The 22055-nt window shown below is 45.8% G+C and overlaps 1 protein-coding gene across 3 annotated transcripts in view; it reads right to left on the reverse strand.

Annotated features, from left to right (window-relative positions):
- Positions 1-22055, reverse strand: part of LOC138467454 (zinc finger protein 300-like) — a 392645-nt gene that overhangs the window by 183213 nt on the left and 187377 nt on the right. For all 3 annotated transcript variants that reach the window (XM_069607459.1, XM_069607458.1, XM_069607457.1), the window contains exon 4: positions 4057-4170. In XM_069607459.1, the coding sequence (XP_069463560.1) occupies positions 4057-4170 (114 nt within the window). The remainder of the gene's footprint in view (positions 1-4056; positions 4171-22055) is intronic.

Below are 22055 nucleotides of genomic sequence, written 5' to 3' on the forward strand. Positions count from 1 at the left end.
CTTTAATAAGAAACCTTAATAATAATTTTCAGGAATCGGGTATCCAAACCCCCATCATTTACACTACGGACCATAACATACCGTGGAATTTTAGGTCTTTTACCAACCCCCCATAGAAACTGCTGGAATACTTTATCTATATGACTCAAAATCATTTTAGTAAACCTCAAGGGGAGTGATTGAATGGTAAACAGGACTTTAGGTAAGAGCACCATTTTAAGTGCATTAATCCTTGCCCAGATAGTCAATAAGAGTCTTCCCCATTTACGGATATCTCTGCGAAGAGTTTCTATTACTCTATCCACATTATACCCAACCAATCCCTTCATACCTCTTGTGAGATACACCCCTAAATATTTCACATTCCTATTCTCCCATTTACAGTCCCAAGTCATCAATTGATCCCGTATAGGTGTATTTCTGACTGGAAATATTACCGTTTTCCCCAGTTAATTTCATAGTCCGAAAGCCTACCCCCCCCTTCAATCATATTCTGCAAAATTGAGCCCTCCTCCTCTGGATTACCAAGAATGATCGTGACATCATCTGCATATACTAGCACCTTGATTTCAGTCTCCCCTACCCTGAAGCCTGAAAGATTTTGGCTATGTCGAATATAAATCAAGAGAATCACCAATGCCAAATTAAAGGTTTTGTACGATCGGACCGAAAAAAAAGGTCCGACCGTACAAAACAACCAAAAAATGCTACCACCAAAGGTTCGAATACTGTGTGGCATAGTGAGCAGGGTATTGCGGGGGAAACCTCTGCAGCACACCCACAAAAAAAAAAAACGGGGGCTGCAGGGGTATCCCCCGCAACACCCTGCTCACTATACTTTATAGTATAGTGAGCAGGGGGTTGCGGGGGAAACCCCTGCAGCCCCCGTAGTCTGTAAGTGTGTTTGCATGAGAAAGGTGCAAACTTTTGGTAGTTCACACCTTTCTCATGCAAACATTCTGGCCGTGGCAAAATCAGCCGCGGCCGGATCACTTAGAATCAAATTAAAGAGGTACAGTGACAAAGGACATCCCTGTCGAGCGCCTCTGAATAGCTTAAAAGAAGCTGACAGATCCCCATTCACCCAAACCCTGGCACTAATATGCTGTATAGCTCCAACAGCATTGATAAATAAGGGGTCAATAGCCATTTTCACTAACGTATAATTTAAAAAAGTCCAGTTTACACTGTCAAAAGCCTTTTCGGCGTCTAAAGAAATTAGCAACAAACCGTCAGCTTCCGAGTTTGACAGATTCAAAACATCAAGAAGAGTTCTGATATTATCATAGCCATAGCGTTGCTTCATAAATCCTACTTGCGTCCTATCAACAAGATCACCAATGTATTTATCCAACCTATGGGCCAATATTTTTGTAAAAATCTTCACATCCACATTAAGGAGAGATATAGGATGGTAGTTACAACACTCAGCTGTATCTCACCCTGACATAAGGATCACCTTAACAATAGCTTCCTTCATCGAGGGACATAAAATACCTTTCATTAGGAACCAATTACAAAGAGCACACAGTTCAAGTGCCAAAAGATCAAAGGACTGATGAAATTCAACAGCCCTTAACCCTCTGACCACCTGTAGAACTTCCGCAATGGAAATTGGAGCATCAAGAAAATCTCTACCATCACTGGAGAGGCAGGGAACATCAATCTTACGGTCTTCGGCATACAAAGCAGCATAAAAAGAGCGAAAACACTCACTAATCTCTTCCCTTCTAACCGCCACACCACCCAGACCATTATCAATTTTTTTAAAAGATCTCTCGGAGACACCCCTCAATTTGTTTGCCAATAATCTCCCTCAACAGTCTCCTCCTTCCCAGTATCGCTGCTTCAAGAAAAATACACTGCGTTCAGCTTGAGCGTCAACTTTGCATCTCAATAATTCCCTTGCCTTGTCCACCTTAATGCGATCCTCTAGAGCTCTAGTACGAGTAAAGGCAATTTGTAACTCTCCCAACTTCAATTCAAGATCCCTCAATTTAACACCCCACCCTCCTCCTCCCTCTCGCAGTCCAATTTATTAAATCACCCTGAATCGAGGCCTTAAAGGTGTCCCATACCATTAGACTGTCAGCTGATCCATTATTCTTGTTAAAGTAGTTCACAATAGAACTGCTTTGAGCCTTTAAAGCGCTTTCCTCTTTCAGGATAAATGGTTTAAGTCTCCACCTGCAAAAACCCTTTCTACTCGTACCAAAATGTAGTTTAATCTCAACTATTGAGTGATCTGAAAGATACCGTTCAAGAATATTTGCCTCAATAACATTTTCAGCTAGCTTATCAGAGACGAGCACATAGTCTATTCTAGAAAAAGAGTCATGAACCGGAGAGTAGAATGAGAAAGCCTTCTCTCCCTGATGTAAATATCGCCAAGTATCAACCAAATCGAATACCTCCAAGAACTCACAACATTCTTTGCTTGATTTTTGTCTGGTAAAAGAACAAGTTGAGGATCTATCCATTTTATAATCCAGGACACAATTAAAGTCCCCTCCTAAAATCACCAACCCCCCCCCCCCCATATCACGTAACAGTCTGGTTATGGAGTCAAAGAAACTTCCCCCAGCTGCACACGGGCCATAAATGGAGCCTATGGTGGTGAGTTTGCCTTCATATTTCAGATCAATTAAAATAATACGACCCTCACCATCCATAGCTACTTTATCTACTCATACACCCAACCCTCTCCGAATTAGAATTGCTACACCTCTTGATTTGGAGGAATAACAATTTAACCATATTTTCGAGTATTTTGAGTCAGTAAGGAGACTCGCAGTGCCTTCTTCTAAATGTGTTTCCTGTAGAAGAATCACATACATTTTTCCCCTCCAAAGCCTAGATACTATGTTCTTTTTTTTACAGGAAAATGTAAACCTTTCACATTCCATGAACCCAACGTTAACAACCCCATAATATCTTACATACCGAAGCTTTCAAATTTTGACTTTGGTATACCGAAATAGTGTCAGGATTAACCTCACCATGTAGTAAAAGTAGACATGTTCTGTTTATGGCAACATACAAAGCTAAAGCAGACACCAACATAACTTCCCCAACAAAGACAAACACGAAGACACTACACAAAGACATGTAATAGTTTCGGTTGAAAGGAGTCTGACGGAAGTCAGGCTCAGTAAAAAGTTCAATTACTTACACAATTAAAACTGTTCAGAACTATACCCCCCAGTAACCCATGCCCTCAATATAAGTTTCATTCAATCCTTCCTACCTCCCATTATAAGAGATAAAGCATTAAAGAAAAATCAAAATATAAGTGAGAACAACTAACAATCACTATCTGAGTCACTGCGACCTCCAACCTACACTTTGATTTACATTACAGTACTGCTAATAGAACCTTATCCAACAACCAGGAAAGTTAAGTTATCCCCCAGCAATATTGGTCTCCCTACAAAGTATAAGGGGCCAACCAGATTGAATAGACTGTGGATTGGCTTGCAGAAAACTGCAAAAATCTTTGATTGCATAAATCAGCCAAACAGCGCATTAATTTTTGTGTGTGCTCTAAACAAACAGGTTCTCAAGGACTAACTGCCATAAAGGACCCACTTTGGAGAATATTAACCGTGCACCAAAGTAATCCCAGTGTAAATATGTGCATCAAGAACCAATTTTGTAGCAGATGAACCCCGTTGAGAGGTCATTCACTGCAGAACCGTGTGAATGTGCCACTCAAGAGCAAATGCAACCTTCTGAAAAGGGCTCCTTTTCTGGTTAGTGGGATCAAATTATCAACCAAGCACTACTTGTGAAATGCTGGGAAGCGAGGGCCACAACATAATAAATGCCAGCAAAGTATGACCTCTGGAGCAGGTTAAACCTTTTGGGAGGGTGTGGGGGAGCACTTCCATAATAATTCTAGCAAAGGGATAATTCAGTAGTATAATGTTATGCTAAGACGGATTAGTTCCTAATCACTAGCTTCTGAACTATTCCCAGAGGAGAACATACTGGCACGCTGAAAAGTACTTTTACCATGTAATCCCATTGTTTTAAGAATGTAAAGACGTATGGTACCTGAATTGGGGTTGGCACTGCTTTCTCTGATTTCTTCGCCAAGATGGTTAATTAGAATTGAGACTGATTCTTCTTTGTTCCTCAAACGAATATCAGTATTAGGAGGGGGAATTTCTGTTGAACAAGGTAAATAATCGCAATATTAGTAACAAGTAACACACACAGTGTTAAGATTCACATCAGTGGTCTAGGCACATTGTAACCAAGGGTAAATCACAGAGATCCAACTCAGTTTGCACTATTGTTTTAGAAATGTACACTTTTGCTTCTCTTAAAAGTGTAGTTAAACGTTTAATAGCTGGTATGTACAGATGACAAGCCTAATATTATAGTGGGGAAATAACATGTGGAAGGAAACATCCACAGTGACACGTAATAGAATGATAGAATGATCATTTACATTTCATAAAAGACAGACCATTCTTCAGAGACAGATACTGCTATGCATTTTTCTAAAGAAAAGATATTATGAATGGAGAAATGAAAAAGAAACGTAGAATAACAAGACAAGAGCAAAGGTAAAGGTAAATTAAATTCAACAGTCTCAATAGTTATGCAGTGTCATGAAGTCTCGTATTTTTGGTGAGAGGATGGGTCTAGGGAAGCCATGGAGGCAGGGGACTACCACTGCTTACGTGAAGTAGGGGACAAATGGGCTAAACAGTTTCCCAGCCCATACCTAACTTTTATAAGTGTGCATAGATCAGTCATCGCAGACAAACAACCTCTCAGGTCTAAGGACCATTTGCACATTTTCCAGAGCTAAAATAATCACGTCTTCAATGTGCAAGACAGTGGTAAGTTTCTATGTCTCTGACAGCTGTTATCAGTGGTCACTGTGACAAGTGAGACACAAAACAAGAGACTATGGGGGTCATTATGAGTCCGGCGGTAGCTTAGCCGGCAAATACCACACCACCAGAGTCATTTTTTTCCGGCGCCCGGCAATGAGCAATTACCAGGGCATTACAGCCCCGGCGAACTGCACATTGCTGGGTGCCGGAAAAAATTACTCCTGATTCCCATTTCAGAATGGGACCAGTGCTACCGTCAAGGTCTGTGGGCGGGTGCCATTCCGCCTGCCAGCTCCAACCGTACCAGTACAGTTGTTTCCAGAGTGGCAAGCTTGTAATGAGGTCCTATGTAAAATAAATGGTTGTGGTGGAACCCGCTTATGGAGTGTGGTAAATCAAAATCAGGAGACGGGCTAAGTGGCATTTTGGGTGAAAGATTTCTTTATTTTGAACACCAAAAGCCTGAGCTGTCCCTAAGTTTCCCGTCCCTACCCTAAAGAAAATAACAGAGTTTAGAAGAGTGCTCATTAGGATGTCCTACAAAATAAATAAAGTTTGCTGTCCAGAAGCCCGCTCTATCCTGATTTCTGCCGCCCCTACCAATATAACAGAAAAAAGCCTAACTCCCCACACGGATGTCTCTGTATCAGAAAGAGGGGCTCCTAGCCCCGTTGCACAGTTCAAATCAAGATACCAAATGTCTCTTCAAGCTTCTCCTCCTCTGGTTGTGGGTAAATCTTTGGTCAGTCTCTTTCTCCTTCTTCTTCTTGCCACACCTCTCAGGAGGAGGTCTTTCCTCCTCTGCAGCTTCGATGGCTACTCTCCTCCCGTGTAGTGACGTTGATAGGGTCTTTATCCTCCACAAAACTAGGGGGTGGGCATATTCTCTGCCCTCTCTTGTTTGTTGTGGACGGCTGTGGGTAGTGCCTCAAAGGGTCAAAAACCATACTAGCCGTTAGTTTATCTGCCATATAACCAACAAAACTATTAGGTTCCTGAGACAAGGGAGGATGACATAAATCCCTGTGTAGGGATTCCCCCAGTCGGATCCTGCCTGCCTTGTCCCTAGGGGGTGTTAAGTATTGCTGGGTTAAACTCTCTATTCTCACGTGGGGTGGCTCCTTCTTGGGGAGAGGGGAAAATTCCATGGATTCATTGCCGGAACAATAAACACAGAGTCCCATGGACTCACAAATCCCAGTATTCAACATGGGTTTACAATCGGATCTGTAGCATGTGCAAGGTTTACTCAGAGATGTAGGCCAAAGATCTGAAAGGCCAGTGTTGTGAGTTTGCTGAACATCCCATTTTTACCTGTAGGTGTATCGGGCCAGTAGAGATAAGGTTTGTCTGGGTGTTCCCTGATGTGTCTCCCCAAGGGTGGACCTGGTGGGGTCCCGCAGACCTGCTGCTCATCAGGAGACTGTTTAGCACTCTGGTGAATAATATGAGGTTAGAAGGGGACTTGAAAAACTACAGTTGCCAGAATTCCTGTGGAACATCTTAAGTTACTAAGGTAATCCAGATGTGGAACCCTTGCTCACTGTTCTTAGACAGGCACAGCTCCACCTCACTGACGAGGCCCAACCAGGCTGAAACGCGTGTCTGGGGTTGCTGTTGGTAGTCTTGCTCAGAAGAGAATTGGCAGGCATTTTGTTGCTAGACTGCCCTTGGGCAGGACACAGACTGATATGTAGTGGAAATTTCTCTTCTGTGAAAGGATGGTGAGCTAAAGACTCTGGTTGAGACTCTAACCCGGGATATTGGTCGGTTGTAGAGAAACTCCCAGAACCCCCCCTTGTTTGAACATCTTGTGTTGGCCAGGAAGCACCAAAGTATCTGAGTGCTCTTTAAGAAACAATTTTGGGATGTTCAGATGACTCCCTCATGATTTGAGGGATATCTATGGGCAATGCTGCAAGCCCACTGTGCTTCCCGAGAACACATGGAATCTGGGTGAAGACGATTATCAGGACTGCAAACCCTGGGCATTGGCAGTACTTACTTTAGACATCAGCAAGAGTTACCTTAGTAGAAGCTGGGAGAAAGAGGCTCACGCACACTGCACAGAGGAAATCCTGGGGAGACAATGGGATTGGCAACACCAGGAAGAAGCGGGACTGCACACTCTTGTGTTCTGTGTCCAAAAGAGATCCACCATGCCACTGACAAGCATTTTTCCTTTTAATGCCTCACAGGCCCTCCTTAGGGCCTTTTGAACCCATCATGCATTTAAGCAATCGACAACAGGAACTAATACTGATATAATGAACATGAACACTGGAAATAAATAATCAGACCCCATGATTCAAACAAAATCAAGAAATAACCTATGGGAACAGAGAGGAAACATCTAGTTTATTTGGCTGATAATATAAAGAACTGGGAGATTACAGGCGCTGAGAGAATCCTGAAGGTGGCAGACTGGTTTGCCCCATTTCCAAAGAGTGATGTGGTGGATGTGATGGAAGAGATACACAAGAAGAATGCGGCCTGGTTTAAACATACACACATCTTGCGAAGGTTACACAGGCCTACAGCAGGAGCTACCCAAATGGTGGAGCTTGAATGAAAAGGCTGAACAGAAAGAAGAGACCCAAGCTCTTAACCTTGAGAGAACTGAAAGGAAAGGGGTCTAGGATCTGCATCAGCAACCCCAGGGACAAAAGACTGGACAGTGGATAGAGGGCATTATAATTTTGGCTGGCTGACAAGGACCTAGATGAGGGAAGGAAAGAAAAAGCTATTACAGTGAGTGAGCTGAGTGAGCAAAGAGCTTGCGGAAGACCTGGAAAGAAACCTGAAACCAAAGTCTACTGAAACGCCTCCTGTGAAAGCAGAGACTAAGATCTGGCAGTAGATGGGGAAGAAAGCCTGAACTCGAGATCCATTAATGGCCTAATGTGAGTCCCAAAGCCCAGAGTGGTGGAAATCGAACAGAAAAGCAGACACCTAAGGTCTCGTGAAAGACCACTTGTGATTCTTGAAGCCAAGGTCTGGAAAAGCTGCAATCTATGTGAGAACCTTACATTGGGTTGGAAAGCTCACAGAGACGTGTTACAAAACAAGGACAAGGAAGGTACTTGAGAGACTGACAGAACCCAAAGTTCGGGAGAGCAGACTTGTTGTGCAACCTGAGAGAAACCAAGACCTGGAGGGAGTCTGTATATCCAAAGTGACAGCTAGTGAAGGTTCTGCAGACATTGTGGAAAACCACGAGAACCGAGGGCCAGAAGGGGCCTACAAAAAGACCAAGAGAAGAAGGGTGGAAACCAGAATCCTGTCTCCTAGGAAGTGCCTCACAGAAAACCAGCTGAAAGCAGAGCAGTCTGACTGAAAGTGCAGACTGTGAGTAAATACTATGAGAACCTTTTTCCCGGAAGAACCATTTGGTTTTGGACTATTTGTTTTGGTGAAGTACTTCTACAAGTAGCTATACGTGCAGGAGCGGGTAGAAAAAGCCCTGGGTGGATCACTTTAGTTTGTTTCATTTGTCCTGACACTCAAATACTTTGGTTGTACTAGCGTTATTGTAGAGTATATCATCTTCGGTGATAACCCTAGAACCAACAGGCGTTAATCGCAACTGGTCCTGTACTGCATGAATACAGACAATACAAAGTAAACATCTTGTGTCACATGCCGCACTGTTCAGCCTACTAGAGGAAGTAGGAATGATACAATTGCTAAGGTGGTCTAAAGCTGAGAACGAATGGAGGCTGTGCTCTTCATTTCAGCCAGTGGAAGGAATCTGGAGTGCCTTTATTTATAATCTGCCTATAGCGGAGGGTCTTTGACGAGTGCAGCCTGGGCAGAACACTCTGCTGTGAGTTGCTGGTTGCTGCGAGGAAGCAGTTCCGTGGTGCATATCCTGCTACACATTGCCCAAGGAGGCACGGAGTGCCAATAGTGGAGTGCCTTACACGAGTCAGTCCAGGCGGAATACTCGGCTGTGAGTTGTTGGTTGCTGCAAGGAAGAGGTTCTGCGGTGCAGATCCTGGTACAAAGTGCCTGGAGAGGCACAGAGCACCGACAGAACAGTGCTTTTGACGAGTGCAGTTGGTTCTATGTGAAAAGATCTCATTATTAAGGTCTCATGACCGTTTTTCTTTTGATCATAGATCCCAAGACCTTAATAATGAGGTCTTTCCACACAGAAACCCCTTTAAAAACTCCCCTTACCAAAAACACATACATACACACAACACACACGCACCCACACACTTACCCGTTCTCCTCGTCCTGCGCTTCCTGCACTTCCTGGTCCCACTGAGCTTGTCAGTCCCTGCAGGGGTGTGACAGTTCGATATAGAAAGACCGCTCCGTGCGGTCAAGGAGTGGTCTTTCTAAACCAATTTTTTTGTGAAAAGATCTTTTCACCTAGAATGTTGCAGTCTGGGTGGAACACTCCGCTGTGAGTTGCTGTTTGCTGGTCGCTGTGAGGAAGGAGTAGTTCCGTGGTGCACATCCTGCTACAAAGTGCCAGAGGAGGTGCGCAGCTGTGATTGCAGAGTACCTTAGATGAGTACAGTCCGAGCAGTCTGGGTCAGGAAGTGGGCTGCAGCTGTATACTGTTGGAACTTGTGTGACATATGCGGCATTACAGTAAGGCATTTAAAGCTAATCCCATCTGTTTGCCCATGCTGTTCCTTTTTTGATCCCATGCATCAGCTGAGGAAAATAAGTACTAACTCTGCCTGTTAAGTAGTAATGGTGGCTCTACTGCTGCCGCTCCTGTCTGGTCAGCATGATAAAAGGAGCATAACAATGGACCTAAATCTTACTGCAATAGCCAAACTGGCCTCCATTGTAGGAGAACTATCAAAGATTTTTTTATGATAAAGTCCCCGGGATTGGTGGTAGCAAGGAACACATTATCTCCACAGACACCCCAATGGTCATCCATCACAATATGAGTTTGTCCGAGCTCACACTACAGGAAGAGTGCCACGTAGAGGAATGTGGTCAGGCTTTTGAGTTCCCAGAGTGGAGAGGGGGACAGCCTACCTCCTATATGAGATACTGCTTTTTCAATATCTAATAACCCCCATTTTGAAAGAACGTTTGGGATACTCGATTTTGGACTAATACTCTATAGCCCTCCTTCAGTGTCCTGAAGGAGCTTGTTAAGTGTCCAGGAGAGCCTTGACAGTCTAATGTATGGGTGGGGCCTTTGGGCCACTTGTTTGAATATGTTATCTTTGCAGGAACCTCCGCCCGATATTGATCTTATTGAAACCCCACATCTCACCTAGTATCTCAAGGATGGAGCAGGGGTCTTCACCTTTGGGAAATTCTGGGTGTAGCAACTAAGGTGAATCTAGTGAAATCATAGGCATCAACCTTAGCAGCACCCCTCCATGCTGTGAAAAACAAAAACTACAATAACTGTTGAGAAAAAAATCAAAAAATCAGAAAATAGGTAATCCCAATAAAAAATCCTCCAGGAAATTCTTAAGATCCCTTTCTTTACAGGAAATGTGGGGAAGCTCACGGCCCACTCTGTCACAGAAGCAATCTAGCCAGGTGAAAAAGCAGCAGCCTGGTAATTATACAAATCTGATATCTAATTCCAAAGTGACTAGTGAGGAGTTGACTGCAAGCCCAAATGTGCTGTTTGTCCATACAGAGGTCATCAATAATAAGAGTGGGGAACAGGCGCAGATGGTTTTGGATGAAGCTAACCAACAGTCTGATCCCGTGTTAGAGTTGTTCAATATTTCATGACTCTAGATCAGACTCTAGAAAAGCCAATCTACAGGCATCATCGTCACATCCATCAAGGAAAAAACCTTCAATGTTGGGGATCTAGTACAAGAAGGAGTGGTCTCTATTAACAAGCAATACCAAGGACAACTGGATCATCCAACCCGAGTGATCTCAGGTCACATCGCAAACTCTCCTTAATTGCCATTGTAGAACAAAGCAGGACCATGTACCTCATCTGAGGCTGGAATTCATTTTACGGGATAAATATAAACCACTTCTTAAAAGATAAAATATCTTGGCCCTGCTGTATGAGATTCCTTATCACCTCGCATGATATTGACCTGGTGGAATTTATTGATGAGATGCATATGGACTTGGTCGCCCTGCAAATTCCCTTGATAGTAATTAGAGACATGCGCTTTGGCGAATCAGAAAGATTCATGTTGTGACATTGCTCCTTATCGGGAGAAAGCATGGCAAAAGCCCTACTTTCTATCCAGAGCGATTTAACACATCCAAGCTTTGAGGGTGTAGAGGAATGATTGATTACATCATATGATATGATGTGGGATTATGTGCATGAAGATGGCAGAGGGTGGTGCAGGGTTGGGGGGCAGATCAGTTAAGAACTGTAATAACCAGCTACTGAGTAACATTGAGTGGCCCTGGATACTGGATGTTCTCTTTATCCATAATAACACTTCTAATTCCACCCCATTGAACCGTCGGCACTGGCTGAGTCTAATGATTGTTTCATGGAACACCCGTTGTTATTCTCAAGTATGTGGAAACAGCAATTTATGTGGAACCCTTTGGGACCATCAAGTCATTATCTTACAGGAAACTTGGCTTGCAGTAAATGTTTCTGGATGGTTTTACGGTGTGCTGTCAACCAACTATTCAAGGGGCACGAGGTGCCGGGTATCTCCCAATAGCCATAAGCAATACAATGAATATGAATGTTGGGAGGACATGGGTGGACCTTCGGGGTCTGTTGGCCATTGAATGTTATTACCTTGTGAATTCCGTCCGTTCTGAAATTCTAATTCTAAAAATGTATTGGAACCCTAGTAAGGTGTCGATTGGCCCCCTCCTTAGGGAATTAACATTGCTACTTGAAAATTGGAGGGATTTGTCATATGAGTGTGCCATCTTGTTAGTTAATTTTAACACTTATATTCCATGTATGGATAATGAGGAACTATTTCTAGCTGGAGGTTTGACATGGACTAAAGAGGGAGTAAGGGATTGGCCTGGGAACCTTTTTGCATAAATGGAATCTACTCCAATTGAATGGGAATGTTACAGGTGATTTAGAGAGGCTTACAACTTGGGAAAATTGACTCAGCGACTTAAATATTGATTTTTGTATTATATTTATATTTTATCTTATTGTGAATTTGTAAGGCGCTTATACATCAAGTACACTGTGTTTCAAAGTGCCCATAGGGCAGCAGAGAGGGGACATGGGAATGAAGAACAAATACAACAATGAAAGATACTAGGCCCTGTGAGCATTCAGAACGTGCAAGTGCAGAGAGAAGAGAGAAGGGAGTGGGGGAGGGGGGTAAGTGCTAGGTGTTTCAAGAGCTATGGAGTGAGCAGCTGTAAGTGCCTAAATGGAGTGGTCAGCCATCAATAAATAAGTAAGTGCAGGCTTGCGGTGACATAGGCCAGTGGGTGCCAAGGCAAAGTGCTGGGGTGGAGGCTGTAGGTGATTGGGTGTGGGAGGAAAGGACCCGGGAGGACACATATGGGCCTTGGCCACCAATCTCAGCAACTGTGGGATTTAACAGAGAAGGGAGGAAGGGAAGGAGGAGGTGAAAAGGAAAGTCTTAAGGAGCTTCTGGAATTTGAGGGGATCCGGCTCAAGACAAAGAGGAAGGGGGAGGCTATTCCATAGGAGGGAGCCTGCTGAGGAGAGATCGGCCACCAGCTTGCTGTTTAGCGAAGCGCTTAACATACAGAGTTGGTGCCGGAGGAACGTAAAGATCTGGAGGGAGAGTATTTAGTGAGAGCAAGTTGTAGATAGTGTGGTCCCCGGCCCCAGACAGCCTTGTAGATGATGCAGAGGGATTTGAATTTGATCCTTGTAGCAACCGGGAGCCAGTGGAGAGTTATTAGGGCTGGAGAGATGCGGTCCCTGGGCTTGAGGCCAAGGATAAGTCTAAAAGCCCTATTCTCAATTTCAGGGGGCCGCCTAAATGCCTCCGGAATGGCCCTGTTGAGGGCTGTAGGGACCAATCAGATGGCAGGCAGGTCGCGCATCGTAGCACTCCAGTGCTAGAAGAGGAAGGAGGCCATGTTGGAAGGCGCAAGGCCAACGTACCTCATGGTCAAGTGGTGAAAAGTAGACACAACATGCCTCAAAGCAAGGTGGGTGGGCCGGTGGAGAACTACAATAAATAAAGTCAGCCCAAACAAGGGGCTGATCACATTTGTGTTAGTAATAATCTAAGTGTTCAAGTTTTAAGGTACTGAAATCTTAATACAGCGATCATATGCTGTTGGCGGATTTTGGCCTTGTGAGGGGTGTTTCCAGTAAGAAGGGACCGACTGAGCTGTCTGTGCACATGGCTGGGAACCATTTATCCTGGAACCACAAAAACGTTTGTAGATTTAACGCCTCCCTTTACAAAGGAATTGATTAATCTAAATTAGATTGAGGTAAAGTGGCAGAAGAGGCTGTGCAAGTCCATGCCTATGTGCATAGAGTCTAAGCACTAATGTATGCCAGCAGCAAACACCAAACGTTTTCCTTTACCTCTGGAGCACTTGTGGCAAGGACAAAGAGGTACAGAAAGTCGAGATGACAGATAACCCTAATGAGCTCTTGGTTCACAGCACCAAATGCAATTGCGAAAGCAAGGCAGTGTGAACTGAATCATCAGTTTTAAATTCAGGGAACCATTCCTTATTCTCGGCTCAGGGAAGGAAACAGCTGAACACAGTCTTTCAAATATCTGACCCATGGGTAGTCTCAACTAAGTACAAAAACTCAGTGTGCTACAGTGGATATGGAAGTTAGAGATGGGAGCTTGAGCGAGAGCGATGTCGGTCATTGCTGTGAGGAGGTACCCGAGTATAGCGAGTAGGATGGCAAGCAGAAAAAGTGAGAGCAGAGGCAGCGGAGCAGAACATGGAGGTGGAGGGAGAGAAGGGGAGAAAGAGCACAGCAGAGGTTGGAAAGATCAGGCATGGTGGTGAAAGAGACGGAAGAGGCGGGGAAGCAGGAAGGGAGAAACAGAACAGAAGATGTTGGAACACCATGATGAGTAGGAGAGGGATTTGAAAGAGAGAAACAGTGGAGGAGGTGGAAAGTAGCCTAACAACAGTTGTTAGGAAGGGTACACAAGAAGAGATAATGGAAGAGGATATAAGCAGGTGGTGGAGAAGAAAGCCAGGAGGGATGGGGCAGAGGGCATGATCATTGCAGGGTGTAGAGGAGGAAAGAGACCATAATAAAACAACAGAGGAGAAAGAGTGCGGGAGGTCAGGAGAAGGAGGATGGATCACCTGAATGGTAGAGTGTCTACTACCCCAGTGCTGTTGGAAACTGTGGCAGTCTGCCAGTGGCATCAGGGACACAGAGTTTTGCCAATGACTGATACTGAATGGTTTGGACTTGCATTGTCAAAGCCTGGAGACATGGCCCATGACACATGGGCACCATGAACTCAAGGTAGTGGAACTTGTTATCAAGGAGCGTGGTATTCTGAGAAGTACAACGATGGATCAGCAAGCCAAGAAAGAAGTGCCAAAGCACTAAGAACCCACATGACTGAGTCACTTTAATTGATTACCAGGAAGCAGAGGGATGAACTGACAGACTACACTCCTTAAGCAAGTTGAAATTGCTCACCATTAACTTTAAGTGCCCTATAATCTTATTTTAAATGTATCCTAAACACTTGGCACATTTATGTTGTATATTCAACTCTTGGCTCCTCGTTGATTGAGGATTTGGCTGCTGTCTCAGCAACAGATCCAAAATACATAGGAAAACCTTTCATGTGAAGCTAAAGAGTCCCTTGCGCAATGATTCCCAAGATGATAAATATTTTCTAGAATGGTTACATATTTTCGTCTGATTTCCCACTCCCTTTTCATAGGTGGGATTTTGTTATCCAAGTGGCAAGCTATTAATGTAATAACAATGGTTGTCTAAATACAACGCAAGTTAAAAGAGAGATCAATATCTCCTCTAGTTAACCACAACAGAAAATCCTCTCCTGTAGCCAGAATCTGTGTCGCAATTGAAGAAGAAGGGTGTTAGGAAATTGTAGACCAACAACAAAATACCTTAATACATGATTGGGTCATATGCCCCCATAACCATGGAGTAGTGTTTATTAAAATTATTGTAGATCACTTGCAATATTATGGGTCTCATTATGAGTTTGGCAGTAAATCCGTGGTGTTACCGTGATGCCAGTCCCACCGTTTCCGGCAACCCGTAGCGCTGGAATCAACGGCTGATTACGCTTGGTAGGCCGCGCGCATACTGGCATGCTGGAAATGGTCACACTGGCATCCCAGTAACACTGGGAAAAAGGCCATACGCCGGTCGAACCCCCATTCAGAGTGCCGGTGTCCCCATTTCCGGCATGACCATGCTGGACGCAGCGGCACCGGAAACAGCTAATACCTTGACCGGTAAACACCATGACCGGAAATTACGTGATCGCCGGAACAGGAAACTGGTCTGGCGGCCAACATCAAAATCACAATCCACTGCAATCCAAGGGTGCCAGCAATCATCCATCCCTCCTGACTCCAGAAATAAATCCCAAGGCATGGCATCTCGCATCCTGGAGACCCCTCAGCGCAAGCCGGGCTTCACACAGGCAGAGCTGCACATGCTCACCAACACCATAGTGGAGCATGCTGGGGAGCTGCTTTCTACAGACCAGCACCGCCGAACCCAGCAGCGGAAGAAAGAAATATTGCAGGAGGTGGCACAAAAGGTGGCTGTATTGGGGACGACCCCATGCACAGTGAAGGACTGCCACAAGTGGTGGGACGACCTCCGCCTGAGGGTCAGGAACCTCCTGTCTGCACACCGCAGACAGTGCATGGCAACAGGTGGTGGAACCTCCTCCCCAATCTAGCTCCTGCCCTGGGAGGAGAAGTGCAGCAGTGTGCTGCACATTGAGGGAATTGAAGGAGTGGGTGCTGTAGAGGCCGCAGCCGGGACACCTGTTGAGGGTGGTGACTACATGAAGCCCCAATATCAATAACACACCTGACTGCCAGGCAGCCCCCCCCCTCCCTTGCCCAACATGCACCACATTCCCAGTGCCTGCAACCACATTGGTCAGGGGACAGCACCAGCCCCTGTGGCCTGTGATGTCAGTCATGGTTGTATGTAAGGACGGTCCCTGTCTGCAATCATCAGCACGCACAAACCCTGCGCAGCAGCCCTGTACAGCGACCCATGGCAATGCACACAACAGTACCTACTCCCCCCCACCCCCAACTCCGCTGCCCTCTCCACCGTAGCGTGACAGGATTGAAATGGCAATTGCACAGTCCCCATTCCCCAAATGACAAACCAGTAGTAGCCCTGACTCCCCTCCCCAACATGTCCAAATGGTGGCAACCAAGTCCCATGACCGGTCCCCCATGGCAGACACATTCCCAAACGCATGTCAGTCCGCCTCACTGTGTCACCTGCACACTGTGTCACACCCACACCCTGCAGGCACACTCACACACTAGGATAAACACCCATGATACTGTTGTGGACATACACCAAGGCCCTCTGACAATTATCTGTGCGTGAAATCCATGATGAGCACTCCACAGGCACCCTGTACAGCCACGTTAACATTCATGCCCCCAGACACAGACACAAGGCCCCCTGTCACCACATACTGCATTTGTGCCTGCCATGTCATAACTGCCACCACAACCATGCCTGCCCTCACCTGAACCCACACATGGCCACCCTCCAATTGAATGGCCAGGGCATGGACCTTGCATGTCCCTGCCAGACCTACCCCAAACCCCCATTTACATGTTGGACCTGCAACTGGGTCACCCGTTAACTTGCTCCTTGCACTTTCTGAACGCCCCCCCTCCTGGACACTCATCCTTCACATCCCAACACCCCACTCCCAGACAGAGCCGCATGCCACCGTCCCCAGCAGATGCACGGTTACCACCCCAGTAGTCGCAGTAGAGCTATGTTGCATGTGCCAACATCCCAGACCTTGCGGCCGAGGCCACACAACACATGCATGAGTGCACCATGTCATGTACCACGGTATGTCCCCTCAACAGCATGCCACACGATGAACAAATTGCCTCAGGGCAATTGGAAGCTACATTGGTCCCTAACATCATACCTTTCTTCCACCCTCAGGCACATCTGACAGCGATGGAGGCCAACCAGGCAACTCAAGGGGCACCAGACGTGGAAGGCAGTCAACTCCACCACCACCACCCGGGACACAGCAGCACCCACTGTGGCTGTCACAGCTGCCCCCACCATACCGGCAGACTCTGCAGTGATCACATCTGCTGCCCCCACCATCTCGGCAGCACCTGCAGTGGTCACAACTGCTGCACCCACCAACTCAGCATTACCTGCAGTGGTCACAACTGCTGCCCCCACCACCCCAGCAGCTCCAGCAGCCCCTTCCATGGTGCAATTGCCTACAAGGGTGAAGACAGGAGGACAGCGATTTCCCCAACCCCAACAACCACCATCATATGCGCCTGACACCTGCGATGATGAAGCGGCTGATGATGCTGGTAAAAACACGGGGTACCCCTCGGATCACACTGCATATGAGTGGCCAGAATTCAGCCCCATCAATCTGAAGAGCCCTGCACGCCCGCCCTTTCCCAGTGTCAGGGACATGGACGGCTGTCTCCGCCGCATTGAGGAAATGCAGGAAGTGTTGTCGGCCCTGGTGCACCACCTGCAGGAGTCCTGCCTGAGGCAGGGGAGGCGGCCCTGCTCTGCACTGAGGCCCAGCTCATACGGGAAATGTTACATGCATATGGGCATGTGCGCTTGTGACAGGCAAGTCACCTGGCTTCATGCTGTGGAATGCACTGTTGGTGGGGAGGTAGGTCGAATTTGGCTGACATGGCTGTGGAGGATGTGCACAGTATGTACATGCTGGGGTAGGTGGCAGGGGTAAAATGCATTCTGGTACCCGTAGTGCATGTGATGTGCCTATCCATCTGTGCACAAACTGTGATGGTGTGTCCTTCCATTTGCCCATGCTCCACATTGCAAACATGCCCTCCGGCCCATGCATGCAATCTGTGTACATACTGTTGCATGACGCACATGCACTGGTGACAGTGGACAACTCCTCACCCCCTTCAAAGTGCACATGCTATGAGTAGGTACTTTCACTCACCCAACAGCCAGGTCTGCTATCCGCTGTATCGTCCCATGTACCCTGGGAGTGTTGAGTTAAGAAGCACCATGGAGTTGTGTGTGGATTCAGGGAAACATGCACTGCAGTGGCGTACAGGATATCTGCATCACACACAACCTGTATGTTCAATGAGTGGTACATTTTCCAGTTGCGGATGGCCACTCACTTTTCCACAGGTAGCCTGTGCTACCGTCCAATTCCCAACTCCTGGAACATGTTCTGCCCTCTTAGGGAGACCCTCCTTGTGTGGTGGGAAATTATTCTTCATCACCCACCTTCCTAAGCTGCTACAGCCCCTGCAAGAGACCCTGTTTTCGCTCTACCTCACGTTTGCGTGCACCAGCATCTGAAAGTACTTTTGAACGCTATGCTCCACTCTTCTTAGGGACTGGACTGCCTCTTAGTTAGGGATTGGTTGATGAAGAACTGCCTAAAGTCTATTTGCACTGTTTGCTCCCTTTCTCCATATGTTGTGGACCCATTCTGTGCACTATTCCTTTAGGCCACTTGGTAACTTTATATATGTTTGATAGTAGTGTTTTGTTGGTTTGAGGTATTACTGTTGATATTTGCTTTGTGTTTGATTTCAAAGGCCTTAAATAAATGTATATGTATTTTTGATATATACACCTGACTGGGGGTGATTTGTAATGTCCTTTACTGTGTGTGCTCATTATGGGCTTTCAGTCACCCTCACCCCTCCTGAGACCTACTCTTGACTGCCACCAATGCTACCTTGATTGGTCTGGCTTGTCCAGAAGGTTACCCTGTTCCAAGAAACTAGGCTGGCCTTCTGAACCTCTGTCCACCAGGTCAGAGCTCAGAAGTCTATCTTAACACAGGGAGACATCCAACAGTGAAGCATGCAGCCGAAGCCCACTCTGGGTTTTGTGCATGTGCGGTAATGAAAGTTACCCACCATGCCGTAGCAACCCTATCTAGCATATGGTCTTAAGCTCATTGAGTATGGACTAGAAAGCCAGTCCCTGCTTGGAAGCCAACACATCTAAACACTCTTCAGGCTTTCTTTCTTGGTCCCCTTGTTTGTTGGCCTCAGCTTAGTGTCCCTCTTCTAGACTGCCTTGATCTGTCACTCCAGTTCGATTCCTCATCTTATTTCCCTTCTAGGGTTTCCCCTGTCTGACCTTGCCCTCTGTGCTTTCTCCACCAGTTAATTATTCTCCTTCTCCTGCCTTCTATTCCTATCCTATTCCATCTCTATGAAGTCCATGCTGGTGTGGCTTGCGGTCTGCTCTACACACTAGCTCCCTGACTGCCAGAACGTCTTATCTGGATTTTTCGCCTGCCTGTACATCTGGCCTGGACCTTTCATCAGCCTGTACATTCTGGCTGGATCTCTGCCTGACCGAACTTCCTTACCATTGCTCCCGAACCTGTTATCTGCAATATCAGCTTCCCTGGTCAGTGTTCTGCACTGCCCTTGTGCCACGCTAATCCAGAGAAGACAGAGCATGCTGTGTGGAGCTGATCCTGTAACATCAAGCATATCTACCAGGAGAGTGCCGGGTTTGTTCTCCGCCCAACCTAAGCATCTACCTTGTAGGTCAAACTGGAGCACTCACTCCTGGAGCAAATGCATTGAATGACAACACTGTCAGGAAGATCCTGATGCAAGCAGCATTTGTCCATTTAGCGGGAAAGGGAGCAAGCAGATGTGCCTTGCATTACGCTCATTCCCAACCCCTCGGATCTCCTCTGCCTCAAAGTCTGCATTACCTCTTGTTTTCTGCATCTGCCGCATAGACATCTACCACTAGCAAGCTCCTGGCTTACGTGGCTGCAACTGAGAGGCCACCACATTTACCCTGATTTTTTCTGTGCCAGCGGCTGCTTCTAGTATATGCAGCCACTACCCTGATCTCTGTGCCTCTCTTCTGCCTTGCCTAAACCTTGCATGGCATTCTGCGGCTCTCCTGGGCCGGATCCCCTGGCACTGAGGACTCCCTGGCTCAGACACATGTATGAGAGCACCAGCGAGTAAGTGTTTGGTCAGGCACACCTGGTCAATGTGTTGGTTGCCTCTATGTAGGCTTTTCTTTAGCCTGCTTCTACCCCATATTCTTTCTCTGTGCTCACCCATTGTAGGCAAGACTTTATAGGGCATTCAGTTTGGAAGCTCGCAATGCTCCCCAGTTAGTGGTGTCAGCTGCTGGTACCGCCCACCTTGAAAGGTGCTGGGGTATAGGGATCCTTCAAGTCTGAGGAAGATTGAGGGGTGAGTCCAGTCATAGGATTCAAACCTAAAAGTGTTTCTTTGTCTTCATAGCTTCACTAAATTGCTGAACCCATTTTAGTCCTCCAGTCTTCCCATGTCCTCCATCCAAATGCTGTCCGTTTCACCTCCAGTTCCAGTGAAGGTCTGGTCAGTGGCTTCAGCCACTTGGTATTATTCACCCCTTGGTTCTTAGGGGTAAACCCTGCTTAGGAGTCTGGACCACCTTTGCATCAACTCATGTGCGACTACTGGAGAGGCTGTTTACAACACAAACATGCCACATATCATTTAAGCTGCCTCCTATTTTCCCCTTTTTTAAATGCCTGCAAACACTCTGGCATGGAACCCTTTCTAATGTTCCCCCTGTTCCTATCCTACCATATCCTTGTGCTATGCTCCTCTGACCAAAATTATACTGTCCACTTCTCTAGCTCCAACTCCATTTACCAATCACATCTTGCTCTCTCAGAAGCTCATCTCCTCCTTCTCTTCCTTGATCGTCCACCCCCTCCCCCACTCCTTTCAACATTGGCGACATAGAACACCCAGATTCTCTACAAGAAGACTTAATTTCTCACAGACACCACCCTAAACTCTCATTCATATCTATCACAGAAACTGAGATCACCCCATGACACAGCTACAATTTCTGCTCTCCATACCAATTCCGTTTTCTTCTCTCTACCCACTTGGCCAAAAGAGGTGGAGGGTGGGCTGTGGGATTAGCAATCCAATCTATGTGTTCCACTTCCTCCATAGGACTTCCTCCCCTTCATTTGAAACATTCTGCTGTTCAACTCCTTGCTTGCACACTGTGACAACCCTCCTATGCAACTGGCACCAAGCCCCCTTAACGCCCCCTTCACTGATCTAGACTTTCTTGTTCACACTCTACCCAGTGGAACCCCTACCATCCTCTCTCACCACTAGCCTTCTTTAAATTAAACATCATTTCAGAGCACTGACTAAAAATACAAAATAACACGTAAAGCGAAATAACAAATAATAATGACATACACAAATCATCTTACATTCCAAATAAACACAGCAGTAATTCGGGTAAGCAAAAATCATATACAAGTCATGTACCATTCAAGTACTAAAAATCAAATACATTACTTTTTAGCACGTAATTATGATTACATCTAAATAAAGCTCAGCCAATTGTAATGGTTTTCAAGTCATCCCCAATCCTTGATCAAGCAGGGGTTTTATTAATGAAGTCATTGGCAGGCCAGTCGGAATAGACCACTTTAATATCATTGCTTAGTTCGTCACTTATTATTGCTACTTTCAAACTGGATGCGGAAAATGAAGTTCAAAGGTATTTTGTAACAAGTCCAAACAACTTCTAGCTGTTTCCATTCATGCCCTCTATGATCTTCCATTGGGAATCTCTGAGTATGGCATGCCTGGGTGTTTAATGTTCAAGCAAGCTTTATTCAGCATTATTAACCATAAAAGCAGTGATACAGTTGAAACAATTGATTAGAAAGTGTTTTAAAATTCATATAAAGTAATATGAAACATAACATATTTCTGCCATTTAAAACCATTCAGAATTGACAATATTTAGGAAAGAGAACAAGCTCATTATTCCATATATAGCCAAACTGAGCTCTTGCGCAACCAGTTTATATTGGGTCTCATTGTTAAAATGGCTTAAATTCACATCCAAGTGAATGGAACAGTAGGAATGCTAGGGGGGTAAATGCAATCATGTTTTTAAATACTGATTTTTCTCTACGCCGAAGCAGGCAGGAATACTAAATCCCTAGAACTCACTTCTATATTATAAAGCTGTACAAACTTGTTCTTTATACGCCTCAATACGGGCTAATTATATTGAAATTATTTTGC

Source organism: Ambystoma mexicanum, chromosome 4q (assembly GCF_040938575.1).
Source record: "Ambystoma mexicanum isolate Mex_15411 chromosome 4q, UKY_AmexF1_1, whole genome shotgun sequence".
Classification (NCBI taxonomy): domain Eukaryota; kingdom Metazoa; phylum Chordata; class Amphibia; order Caudata; family Ambystomatidae; genus Ambystoma; species Ambystoma mexicanum.